The 18,799-nt window shown below is 44.8% G+C and overlaps 1 protein-coding gene across 2 annotated transcripts in view; it reads left to right on the forward strand.

Annotated features, from left to right (window-relative positions):
• The window catches only part of UGGT2 (UDP-glucose glycoprotein glucosyltransferase 2), a 499,843-nt gene that overhangs the window by 363,204 nt on the left and 117,840 nt on the right, over positions 1-18,799 (forward strand). For both annotated transcript variants that reach the window (XM_040425306.1, XM_040425307.1), the window contains exon 30: positions 14,813-14,897. In XM_040425306.1, coding sequence (XP_040281240.1) covers positions 14,813-14,897 — 85 coding nt within the window. The remainder of the gene's footprint in view (positions 1-14,812; positions 14,898-18,799) is intronic.

Genomic DNA, 18,799 nt, shown 5'->3' on the forward strand with positions numbered 1-18,799 from the left:
CCACAAGGTGACTTTTTGCTTGTTTTTGACTGCTTGTTTTGTCACTTGACTGAAGTGTGAATAAAACACTAAACTGTTTGATTCAAAGAACTTGTTGCCTCTATACTGCGTCCGCTAATCCTGTCTACCAGAGCGAAACCCGACAATATATATATATATATATTTCCTTTTACCAGCTCAAATGATGTGCATATGTGATTTAGACTGAATATGCAGCCATTTGTTTGTGCTTATACAAGAGTGGCTCATGACCCCCTGCTGTGTGGCTCGCCATGAGAGCCCTGAGTCATGACCATATATACTGGCAATTGACATTGGTGCAGACATATCCCAGCTTTAAAGGGTTTCTATCACTTCGTATCACATATTTAGGTGTCAGACACTAGCGATCCGCTAGTGTCTGCTCTAACAAACCATCCTAGGTTACCATGATAGGTTTTGGGGCAGCCGTTTTGGGGCAGCCGTTTAGCTAAAATAACAACTTATATAATATATATATGCTAATGAGCCTCTAGGTGCTATGGGGGCGTCATTAGCACCTAGAGGCTCGGTCTACCTTCATAAACTGCCGCCGCCCAGCACGTCCCTCCAGCCCTCCCATCTCCTGCTGAATGCGATCCTCTCCGTGCGCGTCTCTGTTCGGCGCATGCGCAGTGATTGTCTGACCGCTTCCCTGCTCAGACATCTCCACTGCGCCTGCGCCGATGACATCATAGTGCTCCGAGGAACAGGCGCAGTGGAGATGTCTGAGCAGGGAAGCGGTCAGACATTCACTGCGCATGCGCCGAACAGAGACGCGCACGGAGAGGATCGCATTCAGCAGGAGATGGGCGGGCTGGAGGGACGTGCTGGGCGGCGGCAGTTTATGAAGGTAGACGGAGCCTCTAGGTGCTAATGACGCCCCCATAGCACCTAGAGGCTCATTAGCATATAGATATAAGTTGTTATTTTAGCAAAACGGCTGCCCCAAAACCTATCATATTAGGATGGTTTGTTAGAGCAGACACTAGCGGATCGCTAGTGTCTGACACCTAAATATGTGATACGAAGTGATAGAAACCCTTTAACACCAATCAGTGCCAATTTGGATGGTGTTAAATGTGTGTTAAATTTCACACTGAAATATTTATCAGCAAACATTTGCAATTTGTTTTTTTGTTTTGTTTCTCTGCATTCAAATTTTCTCTCTATTTTTACATTGGCTGTTGCTCCTGACCATCACTGAAAGTTGAATGTGGCTCACAACATACAAAAGCATGGGGACATTTGTTATACAGTATGGAGTCACACATTGCATAACTAATGTAAATAATGCTTTGCCTTAGATGCTCTTCTGCTACCAGATTCCAAGTTCATTTCTACTACTACTTTGCTGCAATTTGGCTCTTAAAGGGGTTGTGCAGTGCAAAGATATTAATGGCCTATCCCCATGATAGGTCATCAGTATCAGATTGACAGTGATCCAACTCTGGGACACTTGCTGGAGATGTGAGAAAAAAGTGGGGTCCATGGAACACATGTGGTGGGTTTGCCCTCCAATTAGGAGTCTGTGAGAAGATATTACTGGATTATTTAACACACTATGTAAAAAGAATAATGTTTTGCTGACGAGCACAACTTCAGGCTTGCATACTCTTTAAAGAGAGACTCTTAACTTTAATGAAGGTTAATAATATGATTTTATTAAATAAATCAACAATAGTGTGTGTGTGTGTGTGTGTGTGTGTGTGTGCAAAAGATTCCGGCTTTGCACGGGTATATTTCATCTATTTCATTTAATGTTTGTGTGTGTCGTTAAGATATCGACTATAACAGTGACATCTACAGTACCCCACCCCTTTAAAAGTGACCTCCACAGCTGCCTGCCCCCTTAACAGTAACATCCGCAGCGCCCTCCCCTTTAAAATTGACCTCCACATCGGCCACCCCTTTATTAGTGACCTCCACAGTACCCTGTCTTTTTAAGTGATTTCCACAATAACCCGCCCCCTTAACAGTGACCGCTACAGAGCCCTGTTACCTTAAAATGTGACCTCCACAACACCCCGCCCCCTTAACTGTGACCTCTACAGCACCCCGATCCTTAACACTGACCTCCATAGCAGACCGTCCTTTTAACTGTGACCTCCACAGTTCCCTGTCCCCTTAACGGAGAACTCCACAGCGCCCTTCCCTTTATCAGTGACCTCCACAGCAGCCCGCCCTTTTAACAGTGACCTCCACAGCAGCCCGCCCTTTTAACAGTGACCTCCACAGCGGCTGCCCTTTATTAGTGACCTCCACAGTACCCCATCTCCTTAACCGCCTCCGGACTGCCTAACGCAGGACCGCGTTCCGGAGGCGGCAGCTGCAGGCAGAGTCACGCATATACGCGTCATCTCGCGAGACGCGAGATTTCCTGTGAACGCGCGCACATTAACCCCTTATTAACCCCTGATCACCCCTTATAGACTCCCTGATCACCCCCCTGTCATTGATCACCCCCCTGTCATTGATCACCCCCTTGTAAGGCTCCATTCAGACGTCCGTATGTTTTTTACGGATCCACGGATACATGGATCGGATCCGCAAAACACATACGGACGTCTGAATGGAGCCTTACAGGGGGGTGATCACCCCATATAGACTCCCTGATCACCCCCCTGTCATTGATCACCCCCCTGTCATTGATCACCCCCCTGTAAGGCTCCATTCAGACGTCCGTATGTTTTTTACGGATCCACGGATACATGGATCGGATCCGCAAAACACATACAGACGTCTGAATGGAGCCTTACAGGGGGGTGATCACCCCATATAGACTCCCTGATCACCCCCCTGTCATTGATCACCCCCCTGTAAGGCTCCATTCAGACGTCCGTATGTTTTTTACGGATCCACGGATACATGGATCGGATCCGCAAAACACATACGGACGTCTGAATGGAGCCTTACAGGGGGGGTGATCAATGACGGGGTGATCACCCCATATAGACTCCCTGATCACCCCCCTGTCATTGATCCCCCCCCTGTCATTGATCACCCCCCTGTGAGGCTCCATTCAGACGTCCGTATGTTTTTTACAGATCCACGGATACATGGATCGGATCCGCAAAACACATACGGACGTCTGAATGGAGCCTTAAAGGAGGGTGATCAATGACAGGGGGGTGATCACCCCATATAGACTCCCTGATCACCCCCCTGTCATTGATCACCCCCGTGTAAGGCTCCATTCAGACGTCCGTATGTTTTTTACAGATCCACGGATACATGGATCGGATCCGCAAAACACATACGGACGTCTGAATGGAGCCTTACAGGGGGGTGATCAATGACGGGGGGGTGATAACCCCATATACACTCCCTGATCACCCCCCTGTCATTGATCACCCCCCTGTAAGGCTCCATTCAGACATTTTTTGGGCCCAAGTTAGCGGAAATTGTTTTTTATTTATTTTTATTTTTTTTCTCTTACAAAGTCTCATATTCCACTAACTTGTGTCAAAAAATAAAATCTCACATGAACTCACCATACCCCTCACGGAATCCAAATGCGTCAAATTTTTTAGACATTTATATTCCAGACTTCTTCTTACGCTTTAGGGCCCCTAAAATGCCAGGGCAGTATAAATACCCCACATGTGACCCCATTTCGGAAAGAAGACACCCCAAGGTATTCCGTGAGGGGCATATTGAGTTCATGAAAGATTGACATTTTTGTCCCAAGTTAGCGGAAAGGGAGACTTTGTGAGAAAAAACAAAAAAAAATCAATTTCCGCTAACTTGTGCCAAAAAAAATAAAATTCTATGAACTCGCCATGCCCCTCACTGAATACCTTGGGGTGTCTTCTTTCCAAAATGGGGTCACATGTGGGGTATTTATACTGCCCTGGCATTTTAGGTTCCCTAAAGCGTGAGAAGAAGTCTGGGATCCAAATGTCTAAAAATGCCCTCATAAAAGGAATTTGGGCCCCTTTGCGCAATCTAGGCTGCAAAAAAGTGTCACACATCTGGTATCGTCGTACTCAGGAGAAGTTGGGCAATGTGTTTTGGGGTGTCATTTTACATATACCCATGCTGGGTGAGATAAATATCTTGGTCAAATTCCAACTTTGTATAAAAAAATGGGAAAAGTTGTCTTTTGCCGAGATATTTCTCTCACCCAGCATGGGTATAGGTAAGGCTACTTTCACACTGCCGTTCAGAGCGGGTCCGTCTGATGTCTGCACAGACGGATCCGCTCCTATAATGCAGACGTTTGTATCCGTTCAGAACGGATCCGTCTGCATTATAGTTTAAAAAAAATTCTAAGTGTGAAAGTAGCCTGAACGGATCCGTCCAGACTTTACATTGAAAGTCAATGGGGGACGGATCCGTTTGAAGATTGAGCCATATTGTGTCTGGACGGATCCGCTTGCCTCCGCACGGCCAGGCGGACACCCGAACGCTGCAAGCAGCGTTCAGGTGTCCGCTTGCTGAGCGGAGGCTGAACGCTGCCAGACTGATGCATTCTGAGCGGATCCGCATCCACTGAGAATGCATTAGGGCAGTACGGATGCGTTCGGGGCCGCTTGTGAGCCCCTTCAAACGGAGCTCACAAGCAGACACCCGAACGCTAGTGTGAAAGTAGCCTAAAAAGACACCCCAAAACACATTGCCCAACTTCTCCTGAGTACGGCGATACCAAATGTGTGACACTTTTTTGCAGCCTAGGTGGGCAAAGGGGCCCACATTCCAAAGAGCACCTTTCGGGTTTCACAGGGCATCTTTTACAGATTTTGATTTCAAACTACTTCTCACGCATTAGGGCCCCTAAAATGCCAGGGCAGTATAACTACCCCACAAGTGACCCCATTTTGGAAAGAAGACACCCCAAGGTATTCCGTGAGGGGCATGGTGAGTTCCTAGAATTTTTTATTTTTTGTCACAAGTTAGCGGAAAATGACAATTTTTTTTTTTTTTTTTTTTGCAAAGTCTCATATTCCACTAACTTGTGACAAAAAATAAAAACTTTCATGAACTCACTATGCCCATCACAAAATACCTTGGGGTGTCTTCTTTCCAAAATGGGGTCACTTGTGGGGGAGTTATACTGCCCTGGCATTCTAGGGGCCCTAATGTGTGGTAAGTAGTTTGAAATCAAAATGTGTAAAAAATGACCTGTGAAATCCTAAAGGTGCTCTTTGGAATGTGGGCCCCTTTGCCCACCTAGGCTGCAAAAAAGTGTCACACATCTGGTATCGCCGTACTCAGGAGAAGTTGGGCAATGTGTTTTTTACATATACCCATGCTGGGTGAGAGAAATATCTCGGCAAAAGACAACTTTTCCCATTTTTTTATACAAAGTTGGCATTTGACCGAGATATTTCTCTCACCCAGCATGGGTATATGTAAAATGACACCCCAAAACACATTGCCCAACTTCTCCTGAGTACGGCGATACCAGATGTGTGACACTTTTTTGCAGCCTAGGTGGGCAAAGGGGCCCACATTCCAAAGAGCACCTTTAGGATTTCACAGGTCATTTTTTACACATTTTGATTTCAAAATACTTCCCACACATTAGGGCCCCTAAATTACCAGGGCAGTATAACTACCCCACAAGTGACCCCATTTTGGAAAGAAGACACCCCAAGGTATTTCTTGATGGGCATAGTGAGTTCATGGAAGTTTTTATTTTTTGTCACAAGTTAGCAGAAAATGAGACTTTGTAAGGAAAAAAATTAAATAAAAAATCATCATTTTCTGCTAACTTGTGGCAAAAAATTAAAACTTCTATGAACTCACTATGCCCATCAGCGAATACCTTAGGGTGTCTACTTTCCGAAATGGGGTCATTTGTGGGGTGTTTGTACTGTCTGGCCATTGTAGAACCTCAGGAAACATGACAGGTGCTCAGAAAGTCAGAGCTGCTTCAAAAAGCGGAAATTCACATTTTTGTACCATAGTTTGTAAACGCTATAACTTTTACCCAAACCATTATTTTTTTACACAAACATTTTTTTTTTATCAAAGAAATGTAGAACAATAAATTTAGAGAAAAATTTATATATGGATGTTGTTTTTTTTAACAATTTTACAACTGAAAGTGAAAAATGTCATTTTTTTGCAAAAATTTTGATTAATAACAAAAAAAGTAAAAATGTCAGCAGCAATGAAATACCACCAAATGAAAGCTCTATTAGTGACAAAAAAGGAGGTAAAATTCATTTGGGTGGTAAGTTGCATGACCGAGCAATAAACGGTGAAAGTAGTGTAGTGCAGAAGTGTAAAAAGTGGTCTGGTCATTAAGGGTGTTTAAGCTATGGGGGCTGAGGTGGTTAACAGTGATTTCCACAACACCCCGTCCCCTTAACAGTTAATCTGCCCCTTAAAGGGAGTCTGTCACCACATTTGAGCCTATTAGACAGATCCAATAGCGTTATATGTGCCACCCAGAAGTTTAAAACGGTACCTTTGTTGCATATACCGGAGTCTTGTTTCAGCCAAAAATGAACTTTGTAGGTTCTGTAAATGCGCCCTCTCAAGTGCCCAGGGCGGCGTCTCAATCTTCCGAGCCCAAGACCGGACCTCCCCAACGGCTCATAACCCCGCCCTCCGTGTGCCTCTGCCCGCCCGTTTACGCTCCTCCTCTCTCCTGCGGCGCATATAATATAGTGATAAAATGTCCTTTTGCAAATATTCTATATACAGATGATAAAGAACTTACATCACATCCTCTTGGTGTTGTCCTTTCTCACAGCGACAGCTAGAGACTCAAGCTGGAAAACACTGAGATGATCTTACATGAGATGTCCCTCCATAGGTGAGCTTCTGACTACGCCTTGAAAAGCCCCAGCTCTTATATCATTCTAAACACAACCTAATGTTCCAACTAGGGCATACATATTCTAAAAGTCATTACATACATGTCGTTCACCCTGTTCACTCCTGTATCCTTGAGTGGCCAATTCCTTGACCTGGGATGAGTCGGAGTGATAAGACACGCCCAGAAAATGCCTATTCTTGTTCACAGAACACAATGTTATATTTTACAAAAAATATATAATATACAAAATATATGCACACACAGAACACAAGGCTGTATATTAGTCAAATATGAATATTGAATGCAAAATACAAGGTTATACAAAATGGAGTCTAAATTATCACATGCAATGATTCACAAAAGTACAACTTCAGACTGAGATACTCTTTAAAAGGAGATACTTACAAAAATCAGTTCTACATCTCTCTGAGTATTCTGCCGACTAAGCCAATTCATGTTTTGCTGACAAGAGCACAACTTGCTCTGATACTTTTTTTTAATTAGAAATTTATTTGGTTTTCAAATTTTAAGACACAAAAGAAACAATGCAAGGGTTTGAGCATAGAAAAGTAAAAGCCTCTATACATTGCACTTTACTAAAGACAGTCTATCTACTTATCTACTACAATGGTCAGAAGATATACTGTATGTTCACCCCAGTAGAGATTCCCACAGTGTCTACCTCCTCAAAACACGCTGTCATCAAGTCCCCAAGAGGCCCTAGAACCCCGTCACCCATAAGGAGTAATATTCTATGCCTTCACTTCAACTGTTTCATTAAATGCCATTTGGTGAGAGAAAAAGGCCCAACCAAACGTATTTCCACCTCACTCAGTTATTGAAGAATGAAATATCTCCTTCTTTTTAATGAGGAAAGGGGAGGTAATTTGAATATTTTTGTTTCATTTATATTTTTTTAAACTTTTTACATTACATATATTTAAAGTCCCTAAAGAGACTTTAAAAAGCGATTGAGATTGCATGTCCCATAGACTGCAAAGAATTACTATTGGAGCCTATGGGAGTTGCATAGTGTTCCTATGGAGCCTTGCCACCTACAGGCCTCCACAGGAACTACTGCTGTGGTAGCCTCAGATCCTTCAGCTGGACCGAGGCTATCACAAGGAATGAATTACTCCTTAGTCACCGCCTGGCGGAGCAGTTCAGGGGAAAGCCTTCTCAGATGCCGTGGTGTTGTGAAAATTTTATTAGGATGTGTTTTTAATATATTGTGTATTGTCATCATGTCTCTGTGTCAGGGTAAACCATTGGAGTGGATATTTTTCTGTGTATGTGGAGACATAGCTGCCGGGTGCAGAGGTCTCCGTCAGCGAATGGTCCATGTGCTATGCGCTGGGCTGTGCGCCCGGGGGAGACTGATGTGTCCAGTGGAGCAGTGTTTTCTTGGCGAATGTATGGACGCCGGCTACGGCCCCCGCGCAAGACGAGAATTTATTGGCTTGACGTGGATGCATTTGTTAAGAGAACAATATATGAAAGGAACGTGGGTTTGTTGTCTCTAGTGCGCCTGATCAGCCGCTGGAGATAATGACGTTGTCCTGTAAATAAACATGCATGAGGATCATAGTAACTTTATTGGGCATTGATCACTGAGCAAGGCTGGATAAAGTTCACTCCAGTGGTAATGGGAGATTATTGTATACAAGTGTTTTGTTAGCTGGCTATGTTATTCTAAATGATGGTGGTTTCTCATCTTCCTGTATCGTCACTTCCTGTATATTATCACTTCCTGTATGTTTGTTACATGAAGTAAGTGTTCGGGTGACGGGCCTGCCCCATTCGATTGTTACACCTTTGGTGGCTATAAAATAAAGAGACTGGGCAGGAGGAGGAGGAGGAGTGCTCAACAGAAGGCTACAATGAAGCACCGTGTCTGACTCTTGAAGAGGGTGACCTTTCCTTACACAATAGAGCTTTTAAGCACGCGGGAAATTCTTTGTGGTTGGCGTACTTTGGCGCACTTTTAGCGCAGCTTGGATATGTGCGTCTGATGCAAGTGAATTTCCACAACAGTGGTCACAGTTGAGGGGTTAAATGTCTGCAGTCGGCATTATCGCCATTCGCAGACATTAGCCCCATTCTCTTCTGTGTGAAACGGCAGTAACCCAGTGGCTACGGTACATCTTTCTCTCTGGAGCAGACCCCATATTTAAATACATATTTATATGTACAGAGAGAGGTTGGGAAGGGGGTTAATTATGATACAGAAATAATGCTACATCGTAATATTTACTATAACAGTCAGTATTTGTGCGGTTCGCTGCATCTGCAGCTGGTGCATTCGATTTACAAATGGTGCATACTTCCAACAAACTACTAGTTAGTAAAATTACTCTTTGGTTCGTGTGTGTGTGTGTGTGTGTGTGTGTGTATATATATATAATATTTGAGATATGGGACTTTTTTGCACCATTTTACAGGCTGAAAACATTGTTTTAAGATTTTCTTCCAACAAGATACACAATTCACAGCTCTAGGAACATATTTCTTTTCCATTGCACTCTTGAAACTTTCCAAGCTTGTCTCCAGATTCAGAATAATGATCCTCCTAGCAGCTGTACAGTTTGTGTGCAAATTCAGAAGCACTGCCATTCACATCATATCATGCTTAGAAAACCTATTTCACAAATGTCAACCTCAACAAGCCGGGTCTTGATTAGAATGGAGAGAACTGATCTGCTACTTGTTTGTAGTTTCTTAAGGAAAGGGCTATCAATCCACTTGCAGTAATTAGGTGATTCGTTTCTTTACTTTCAGGCCACCCTAAAGTAGTGTGTATGGCTGGGAAAGATTACACTTGAAGAGACTTACACTTGAAATGTTTGTTTTTTGCTAGATAAGGTACTTTTTAAATCCCCTTTCTGGAGAAGAGTAATGGTGCTGATAAGAGTGTAGTATATTTGGTTGGATGTTGGCCTTTACAGGCTTTTTAAATCCATGTTGTTAAACCGTTCTGAATATTTTGATCAAGAAATCCCATATGTTCATGAGGTGAAATGTACATATGTATGTGTGTGTATATGTTTCTACTGGACTTGTGTGTACCTTCTTAAACAAATATTTGCGAGTATAGGTTTTGTCGTTTTTCTCGAGATGTTAATACTACATTTCTGCAAATTTGGACGCACGTGTGTATTAAGCTTAGGCTAGTTTCACACTCGCGTTTGGTGCGGATCCGTTTTGTATCTGCACAGACGGATCTGCACCAATAATGCAAACACTTGGATTTGTTAATAACGGATCCGTTTGCATTATTCATTCAAAAAAAAGTCTAAGTCAAAACGTCATATTGTGTCAGTGAAAAATGGATCCGTCTCCATTGACTTACATTGTAAGTCAGGACGGATCTGTTTGGCTCCGCATCGTCAGACAGTCACCAAAACGGTGCAAGCTGCGTTTTAGTGACCGTCTAAAAAACGCAACAGACCAAACGCAGCCAAATTAAAGCATTCTGAACGGATCCTTATCCATTCAGAATGCATTGGGGCTGAACTGCTCCGTTTTGGGCCGCTTGTGAGAGCCCTGAAACGGATCTCACAGGCGGACCCAGCAACTCCAGTGTGAAAGTAGCCTTATCTGTTTCTTTGTAAAAATGCAGTGTCATCCTGTGGCAGCTGTAGTGGTTTCCTGGTTGGATGCTACAGCTGTCATTAAGAGCAGAGAGGAAAGGCTGAGAAGCAGCTCAATGAGAACACTTGCTGGAGCACAATCTGGCAGAATAAAACTTCATGTTCACACTACTCCTGATGATAAAAGCTCCACAAAACATACGTTGAAAACTCCCTTTCAATAGAAATAAGGTTCAACATTTTACCTTGTATTGTTGACTTGTATTCTTTAATTGTTAAAAATAAAGATGCTGGTGGACCTCGAGCAAAATGCGGCATCAATATCTACTTTCTTGTTAATTGTTGATGATTCCTCCTAATCTTGTTGTATAGTCAGTTTCTCTAAGGGTACAACCCTGCGGCATGGTCATCGTTTGGTTGTGCCACGGCCAGTGCGGTCTTCACTAGTTTAGTTGGAGCCCATGTGGCCACACTGTACTCGACCACAATATAGCTGCTTTGCAACCACAACACAACCGCACCACGTTCCATTTTGCATCTAGGGTCAAACCTGTATGAAGTTTTAAAGAGGACCTTTCACCAGTCCTGACATTATCATGTAAATAGCAGGCAGTGTAGGGCATACTGAAGTCATGTTATAGCGCTTACTATTTTCCCTGTGCGCTGCTCCGTTCCCCCGCTGTGTCCCCCATTCTGGTTTCCCGCCTGGTATGTAAATTCATACCATCGGTACAGGGAGGAGGAGAAGGCAGTGTTTCTCAAGGGGCGTCTCCTTCTCCCTGGTTGTGAGCTGGCCAGTCGTAGCAGAGAAAGTCACAGCCAGGGTGTAGGTGAGCTGCTATTTCTCCGTATGTGTCCTAATATACACTGCTCAAAAAAATAAAGGGAACACTTAAACAACACAATGCAACTCCAAGTCAATCACACTTCTGTGAAATCAAACTGTCCACTTAGGAAGCAACACTGAGTGACAATCAATTTCACATGCTGTTGTGCAAATGGGATAGACAACAGGTGGAAATTATAGGCAATTAGCAAGACACCCCCAATAAAGGAGTGGTTCTGCAGGTGGTGACCACAGACCACTTCTCAGTTCCTATGCTTCCTGGCTGATGTTTTGGTCACTTTTGAATGCTGGCGGTAGTACTCTAGTGGTAGCATGAGACGGAGTCTATAACCCACACAAGTGGCTCAGGTAGTGCAGCTTATCCAGGATGGCACATCAATGCGAGCTGTGGCAAGAAGGTTTGCTGTGTCTGTCAGCGTAGTGTCCAGAGCATGGAGGCGCTACCAGGAGACAGGCCAGTACATCAGGAGACGTGGAGGAGGCCGTAGGAGGGCAACAACCCAGCAGCAGGACCGCTACCTCCGCCTTTGTGCAAGGAGGAACAGGAGGAGCACTGCCAGAGCCCTGCAAAATGACCTCCAGCAGGCCACAAATGTGCATGTGTCTGCTCAAACGGTCAGAAACAGACTCCATGAGGGTGCTATGACGGCCCGATGTCCACAGGTGGGGGTTGTGCTTAGCCCAACACCGTGCAGGACGTTTGGCATTTGCCAGAGAACACCAAGATTGGCAAATTCGCCACTGGCGCCCTGTGCTCTTCACAGATGAAAGCAGGTTCACACTGAGCACATGTGACAGACGTGACAGAGTCTGAAGACGCAGTGGAGAACCTTCTGCTGCCTGCAACATCCTCCAGCATGACCGGTTTGGCATTGGGTCAGTAATGGTGTGGGGTGGCATTTCTTTGGAGGGCCGCACAGCCCTCCATGTGCTCGCCAGAGGTAGCCTGACTGCCATTAGGTACGAAGATGAGATCCTCAGACCCCTTGTGAGACCATATGCTGGTGCGGTTGGCCCTGGGTTTCTCCTAATGCAAGACAATGCTAGACCTCATGTGGCTGGAGTGTGTCAGCAGTTCCTGCAAGACGAAGGCATTGATGCTATGGACTGGCCCGCCCGTTCCCCAGACCTGAATCCAATTGAGCACATCTGGGACATCATGTCTCGCTCTATCCACCAACGTCACGTTGCACCACAGACTGTCCAGGAGTTGGCAGATGCTTTAGTCCAGGTCTGGGAGGAGATCCCTCAGGAGACCGTCCGCCACCTCATCAGGAGCATGCACAGGCATTGTAGGGAGGTCACACAGGCATGTGGAGGCCATACACACTACTGAGCCTCATTTTGACTTGTTTTAAGGACATTACATCAAAGTTGGATCAGCCTGTAGTGTGTTTTTCCACTTTAATTTTGAGTGGGACTCCAAATCCAGACCTCCATGGGTTGAAAAATTTGATTCCCATTTTTTTATTTTTGTGTGATTTTGTTGTCAGCACATTCAACTATGTAAAGAACAAAGTATTTCAGAAGAATATTTAATTAACTCAGATCTAGGATGTGTTATTTTTGTGTTCCCTTTATTTTTTTGAGCAGTGTACAAGATATTCATCAGATCAAAAAGATTTCATTTTTTCTATCCTAAATTAAGTAAGACATACAGTGAGAGTGATCAGGCCCAGTACAAATGATTGCAGAAATATATACTGTACTTTATTGCCCTCTGCTTATATCTCTTGGGGGCATTGCTAAAGATTTCTCATGGCTCTTGCATTGGAAGCTTTACTTTGTACTTGTAGTTCAGCTGCTGGAATCAATTTGCCCTGCAAGTTTCATGAACAGAGCTACAGGAAACAGATACTTCAAAATCCACAAATTTGCTCCTGTTTCACTGCTGCCCATTGCTTTTGACATGTTCTTTCTTGGCACGGTTGAGGCCATAAACTGTAGGCTCCTTTTAAAAGCAATGGGAGGTGATATCCACACAGCCACCTGGTGGTTTTTGGCGTGGAATCCATGCAATTTTAGCTGTCAATAAACTATTTTTGAATGTCCCCTAAGGCCTCATGCACACAACTGTATATTTGTGGGGTCTGCAACTAGTGCTTCGCAAACTACGGATCAGGTCCATGTGGTGACTGCATTTTATTTATGGATCCATTGGTTTCAATGGGTCCGTGGTCTGCATTTTGTGTACATAGGGTACATAGGGGGGAATTTATCATGAGGGGAAAATTGTCAGTCTGCATTGGAGTACTTTATGCCACGTTTATCAAATGTCTCATGTTACTTGATAAATTTGTCTAATCCTTAGACATAACACTTTAGTTTTCCTACTGCACCCTCTTCCAGGAGTGAGATTGCGACTTTTTTTTTTTTTTTAAAGTCTCAATGATAAATCTGGAGTGAAACTCATTAACATAGCTAACCACACCCACTTTCCCACCCACATTACAAAACTGGAGAAGTGTAAAAATTGAAAAAGCCGCAAAATTTTGCTCAAGTGAATGCAAAAAAGTTGCAAAATTTTGCGCAATCACTTAAATTTGGTGCAAGCGAGTACAAAAAGTTGCAGAAGCTCTATTTTTGCGACTTATTGATGCCATAATTCTGGAGTGAAGGCATGATAAATCAGGGCCATAGTCTACTGTTTTTGAGGAAAGGTCAAATGGAAGCAGAAAGCACATGGATCATCGGTGTTCTTTCCACATCCATATGTCCGTTCCGCAAAAAGATAGAGCATGTCCTATACTTGTCTGCAAAATTTTGGACTGCATACCCACTGAGATCAGAGGGCCGCCATCCGTACTTTATGGATCCACGATTTGCGGACTGCTCGTATGCATGGGGCCTCAGGGTCACTTATCCAGCAGGACAGTCCCAGATTTCTGGTGCTCTCTCTCTTTTGTCCCCTCTTTCATTTCGCCCTTTATTAAAGCTAGTAATGTCAAATGTAATGTGTTTTCCAGTGGATTCAAGGATAAATAGGTTCACATAGAATCACTAAGTAAATTAATACAGTTTATTTAGGTGACAAAACTGCTTGGAGATGAATGATCGTATTACTGATCATTCATCCCCATGCTTATGATAATTGCTGCACATAAATGCAGGTAATGATAACTTATTGACATCAATCTATGGTTATTTCTGGGCAGAATGTCAGCTGATGTTAAAGTTTACAGTTCCTCCTCCTAATCACATAACGTATATCTGTGTATATCATTAACATGCACTTTCTGGAATTTATTTTGGTACATTTAATTGAATGGTTAAATGCATTCCCAGTTTATTTTGGTACTATATAGCACTGGCTGCACATTGAGTACAGTTATATAAATGTGGGTATTACTGGGGCAGAACACATTGATGTCCTTCTTTCCTCTTGGGATGTATTCATTTTGTGCGTCTCTGGTCTGGTCACCTAAGGCGTCTAGTTAGCAGGAATTCCAATTTCATGACTTTAGTTAGCTGAGAACATTTCACCGCCGAAGTCCTGAAAGTCACGTATATCCATGTGTGAGAAGCACATTATGTCTGATGCATTTGTTCCTTGCTTGACTTATTGTTGCTTTCATTATGTTCTAGACACATGGGAGCAGATTCTCCACCAGATCAAGAGGAGGTGATTGTGGTGCTCAGTCACTTCAACAGCAAGATTATTAAAGTTCATGTGAGTAGGAAGCATCTACTTCAGGCTTTTCCCTTGTCTTAATATGTTCAGTCTGTAAAGACAAACAAAATAGGTCTCCAAGCATATGTCTCCCAACCCGAGGGCAATGTGGAATTCAAGTTTGATAAATGAGGCCATTTTAAAAACTGTCTTTAAGGGGTTCTCCAGTTTCATAATGCATTTTGTGTCCAGAGTACCCCAAACTCTGCATATTTGTGTCCCTTATACCTGTTTTCCATGTCAGCACTTTCCTTCCCCTTCCTGGCAGGATGTTTCCATGGGCATGCTTTGCTCTGTAATGCTTCACAGGGCTCGCTCCGGCTAGCTAACATGGAGAGGGGAGGTGTAGGAGGAGTGACTATGCAGACAGGACAGTGGGGCACCTGAAACCTTGCAGATCAAAGCATGTTGGATATGATAGAATGTCCTGCCAGGACACCGTGAGGCTGAGAAAAGTGGAATGAAAGTGCTGGTGTGGGAAATAGGTATATAGAGCAAAAAAGGCAGTGTTTGGGACACTCTGGGCAGATAAAAAGAAATCATTATGAAACTGGAGAGCCCCTTTAAAAGCAAGAACTGTCCTTGGTGCCCATTCCAACCATTTTGGAATTCAGCTTTCACTTCTTAAACAGCTTTTGTAAAAATGAAAGCTGAATTGTTGCAATGGACAAGGTCAGATTTTCTCTTAGTTTTATCAGTGAGACCCTCAGTATTTTGATGTGCTTTGTGTTCTTCCTAGTGAAGAACTTCAGGAGGTTGATGCTCATACCTGATGAAGCTGCACTAGGAGGCATCAATATGGGAGGGGGGGTTTGGGTTCCTCTCCCTGCAGTCCTGTTTTTCATATTCCTGCTTCCCCATCTGTAAACCCTCAGGGACTCATGGGACATGTGGATGACACATTTTGCACTTTTAGTCAAAAGCCTTTGGTTCTTATCTGCTTTTTTATGCAGTTGCACTTTGCATATGAATTTCATCTTTATGTCTTAAAGGGGCTGGCCACCCTAAGTATCAAAAATCCAAAGTGCCCTAGACAATAGCCAAAACCAAGTATTTATACCATGTGACAGGTACTGGCTATATGTCATTTTTCTAACCTGTTCACCATGACGTGCCTCCCTGGAGGAGCTCCCTCAGACAGCCTGTGTGGGAGGAGCAGCTGTAAAGTGAAAGTAAAAATCCCAGCATGCACTGCAGGAAGCATGTTTAGAGGAGCAGTCACATGACATCCACGCCTACCGGTGTTTCCATAGACACAAGATCCCCTCAGATAATATCAATAACTCAGTCATCAGTGAATAACTGCTGTACAGACATAGCAATATGAAGTACGCCCAAGTCCCAGCAGCACACAGGAATATGATGCTAATGTATCATACATATGTTACTGGTGGGGGAGGGAGGGGGCCCTGCTCATAAACTTGCTGTGGGGCCTAGTCATTTCTAGTTGCACCATTGGATTTAAGCCATGGACAGAATGAATAGAGGGGGGATTTATAATTTCCCTTGTTTCTGAAAAGTGGCGTTAAAAAGTTGTAAACTATGTGTTTGCGACTTTTTAACTGTGCCTTTAAAAAAAAAAAAAAAAAAGGGAGTGACAGTCGCAGGGAGGGGGCGTGACCAGTAGCCCAACAAATTTTGGTTAATTTTTTCCAGTTTTCTGACTCAAATGAAGCCAGAAATCCACGGCAGCTCTGAGCTGTCATAGATCTCTGTTTAGGTGCATGGACTACCGTAGGAGGGGGGCTGTTGAGCGGGGGGACAGATCTTTGTTACACAAGAGCTCTGATGAATACATTTGTACAAATCGATCTGCTCACATAGAGAGGAGCATCCTGTCTATCATCACACGACTAAGGCTACTTTCACACTAGCGACAGCAGGGTCCGGCAGGCTGTTCCCCTGCCGTATCCGTGCTAACGCTAGCCCACGAATGCCGCCAGAAGTACGCTCCAGCCCCATTCACATTCACTGATGCCCAGCACGCTGCATTTTTTGTCCGGGCGGCTCTCAGCATGTTTGCCGTGCTGTGGCCGCATCTCCAACCTGTCCCTATTAAAGTGAGTGAGGCCGGAGCGGACTTCCGGTGGCACCCGTGGGCTACTGTTAGCACGGATCACTGTATACAGTGGTGGGGGTCACATATCACCATATACAGAGTGCAGGAAAGAGAGGGAACACAATTAGACCAGTGACTACTGCTGATATCACTGACCTCAGCCATAATGACAGCTCACAAGGGGTTAAAGCTCCTGAACTGTTGGTCTGGCTGTAATATAATGTCTGTGATAAGACCATAGAGCAGAGGGGCCATAACCAGGACAGACACTGGGATTGCTCACAGTTTGTGGTCCATAGCGCTTACCTGACATTGCTACATCCTCACATGTTGGCAGGATCCTCTCCGTACAGGGGGGCAGAGCCTGCAGTCAGATCAGCCACACAGCTTCTCCTCAGTCTCCCTTCCTCCTGCAAAGATTTCTTTATTTCAGCTTTTAACAAGTATCCCTGCTAAGCCCCTCTAGCCCTGCACAGCCAGGAGTGCCAGTCACAGAAGGAAAGCACCTCTGATACAAGCAGGGTGCTTTAGGACCCAGACAGCAGCACACTCCTTCAGGCATGGACGTGCAGGGATGGACCAGGGAGGCTGCTGTGAGAGCAGGACAGGAGGGGGCGTGGTGAGAGCAGGACAGGAGGGGGCGTGGTGAGAGCAGGACAGGAGGGGGCGTGGTGAGAGCAGGACAGGAGGGGGAGTGGTGAGAGCAGGACAGGAGGGGGAGTGGTGAGAGCAGGACAGGAGGGGGAGTGGTGAGAGCAGGACAGGAGGGGGAGTGGTGAGAGCAGGACAGGAGGGGGAGTGGTGAGAGCAGGACAGGAGGGGGAGTGGTGAGAGCAGGACAGGAGGGGGAGTGGTGAGAGCAGGACAGGAGGGGGAGTGGTGAGAGCAGGACAGGAGGGGGAGTGGTGAGAGCAGGACAGGAGGGGGAGTGGTGAGAGCAGGACAGGAGGGGGAGTGGTGAGAGCAGGAGGGGGAGTGGTTAGAGCAGGACAGGAGGGGGCGTGGTGAGAGCAGGACAGGAGGGGGCGTGGTGAGAGCAGGACAGGAGGGGGCGTGGTGAGAGCAGGACAGGAGGGGGCGTGGTGAGAGCAGGACAGGAGGGGGCGTGGTGAGAGCAGGACAGGAGGGGGCGTGGTGAGAGCAGGACAGGAGGGGGAGTGGTGAGAGCAGGACAGGAGGGGACGTGGTGAGAGCAGGACAGGAGGGGGCGTGGTGAGAGCAGGACAGGAGGGGGCGTGGTGAGAGCAGGACAGGAGGGGCGTGGTGAGAGCAGGACAGGAGGGGGCGTGGTGAGAGCAGCTTCAGAAAATATATTAGTAAGTGTAATATCTCCCTACTTTCTTTACAGTTTTAATGAGTGCTAACAGAGTGGCCAACCCCTTTAATTTATTTAATTTATTTTGATGAGTTTATGGATAAGTGAGATATATTAGGTTTATTGAAGTTTTGGGGTATCTTTATCTGGATACTTGGGTATGTTGTTTCCTGACCATTCTGCCTTTATTAAAAGTTCTTCAGGTGGCCTATCATTATTTTTGATGGTCTTTGATTATGTGTTTTTTCTACCTTCAAACATTTACCATATTTATTTTGTAAGACAGACCTAGGTTTTAGAGGATTATAATAAGAAAGAAAATATTTTTCATCAAACTTCAGATCAGACCTGAGATTACACCGCCAATCTTCATCAGAACTCAGAGAAGAGCCCCAATCTTAATCAAACCTCAGATCAGACCCCTAGTCTAAATCAAACCTCAGTCCAGACCTCCAGTCTTCATCAGACCCTCAGATCAGACCCCCAATCTTTATCATACCTCACATCAGCTCCTCCAATCAGACACCC

Source organism: Bufo bufo, chromosome 3, assembly GCF_905171765.1.
Source record: "Bufo bufo chromosome 3, aBufBuf1.1, whole genome shotgun sequence".
Classification (NCBI taxonomy): domain Eukaryota; kingdom Metazoa; phylum Chordata; class Amphibia; order Anura; family Bufonidae; genus Bufo; species Bufo bufo.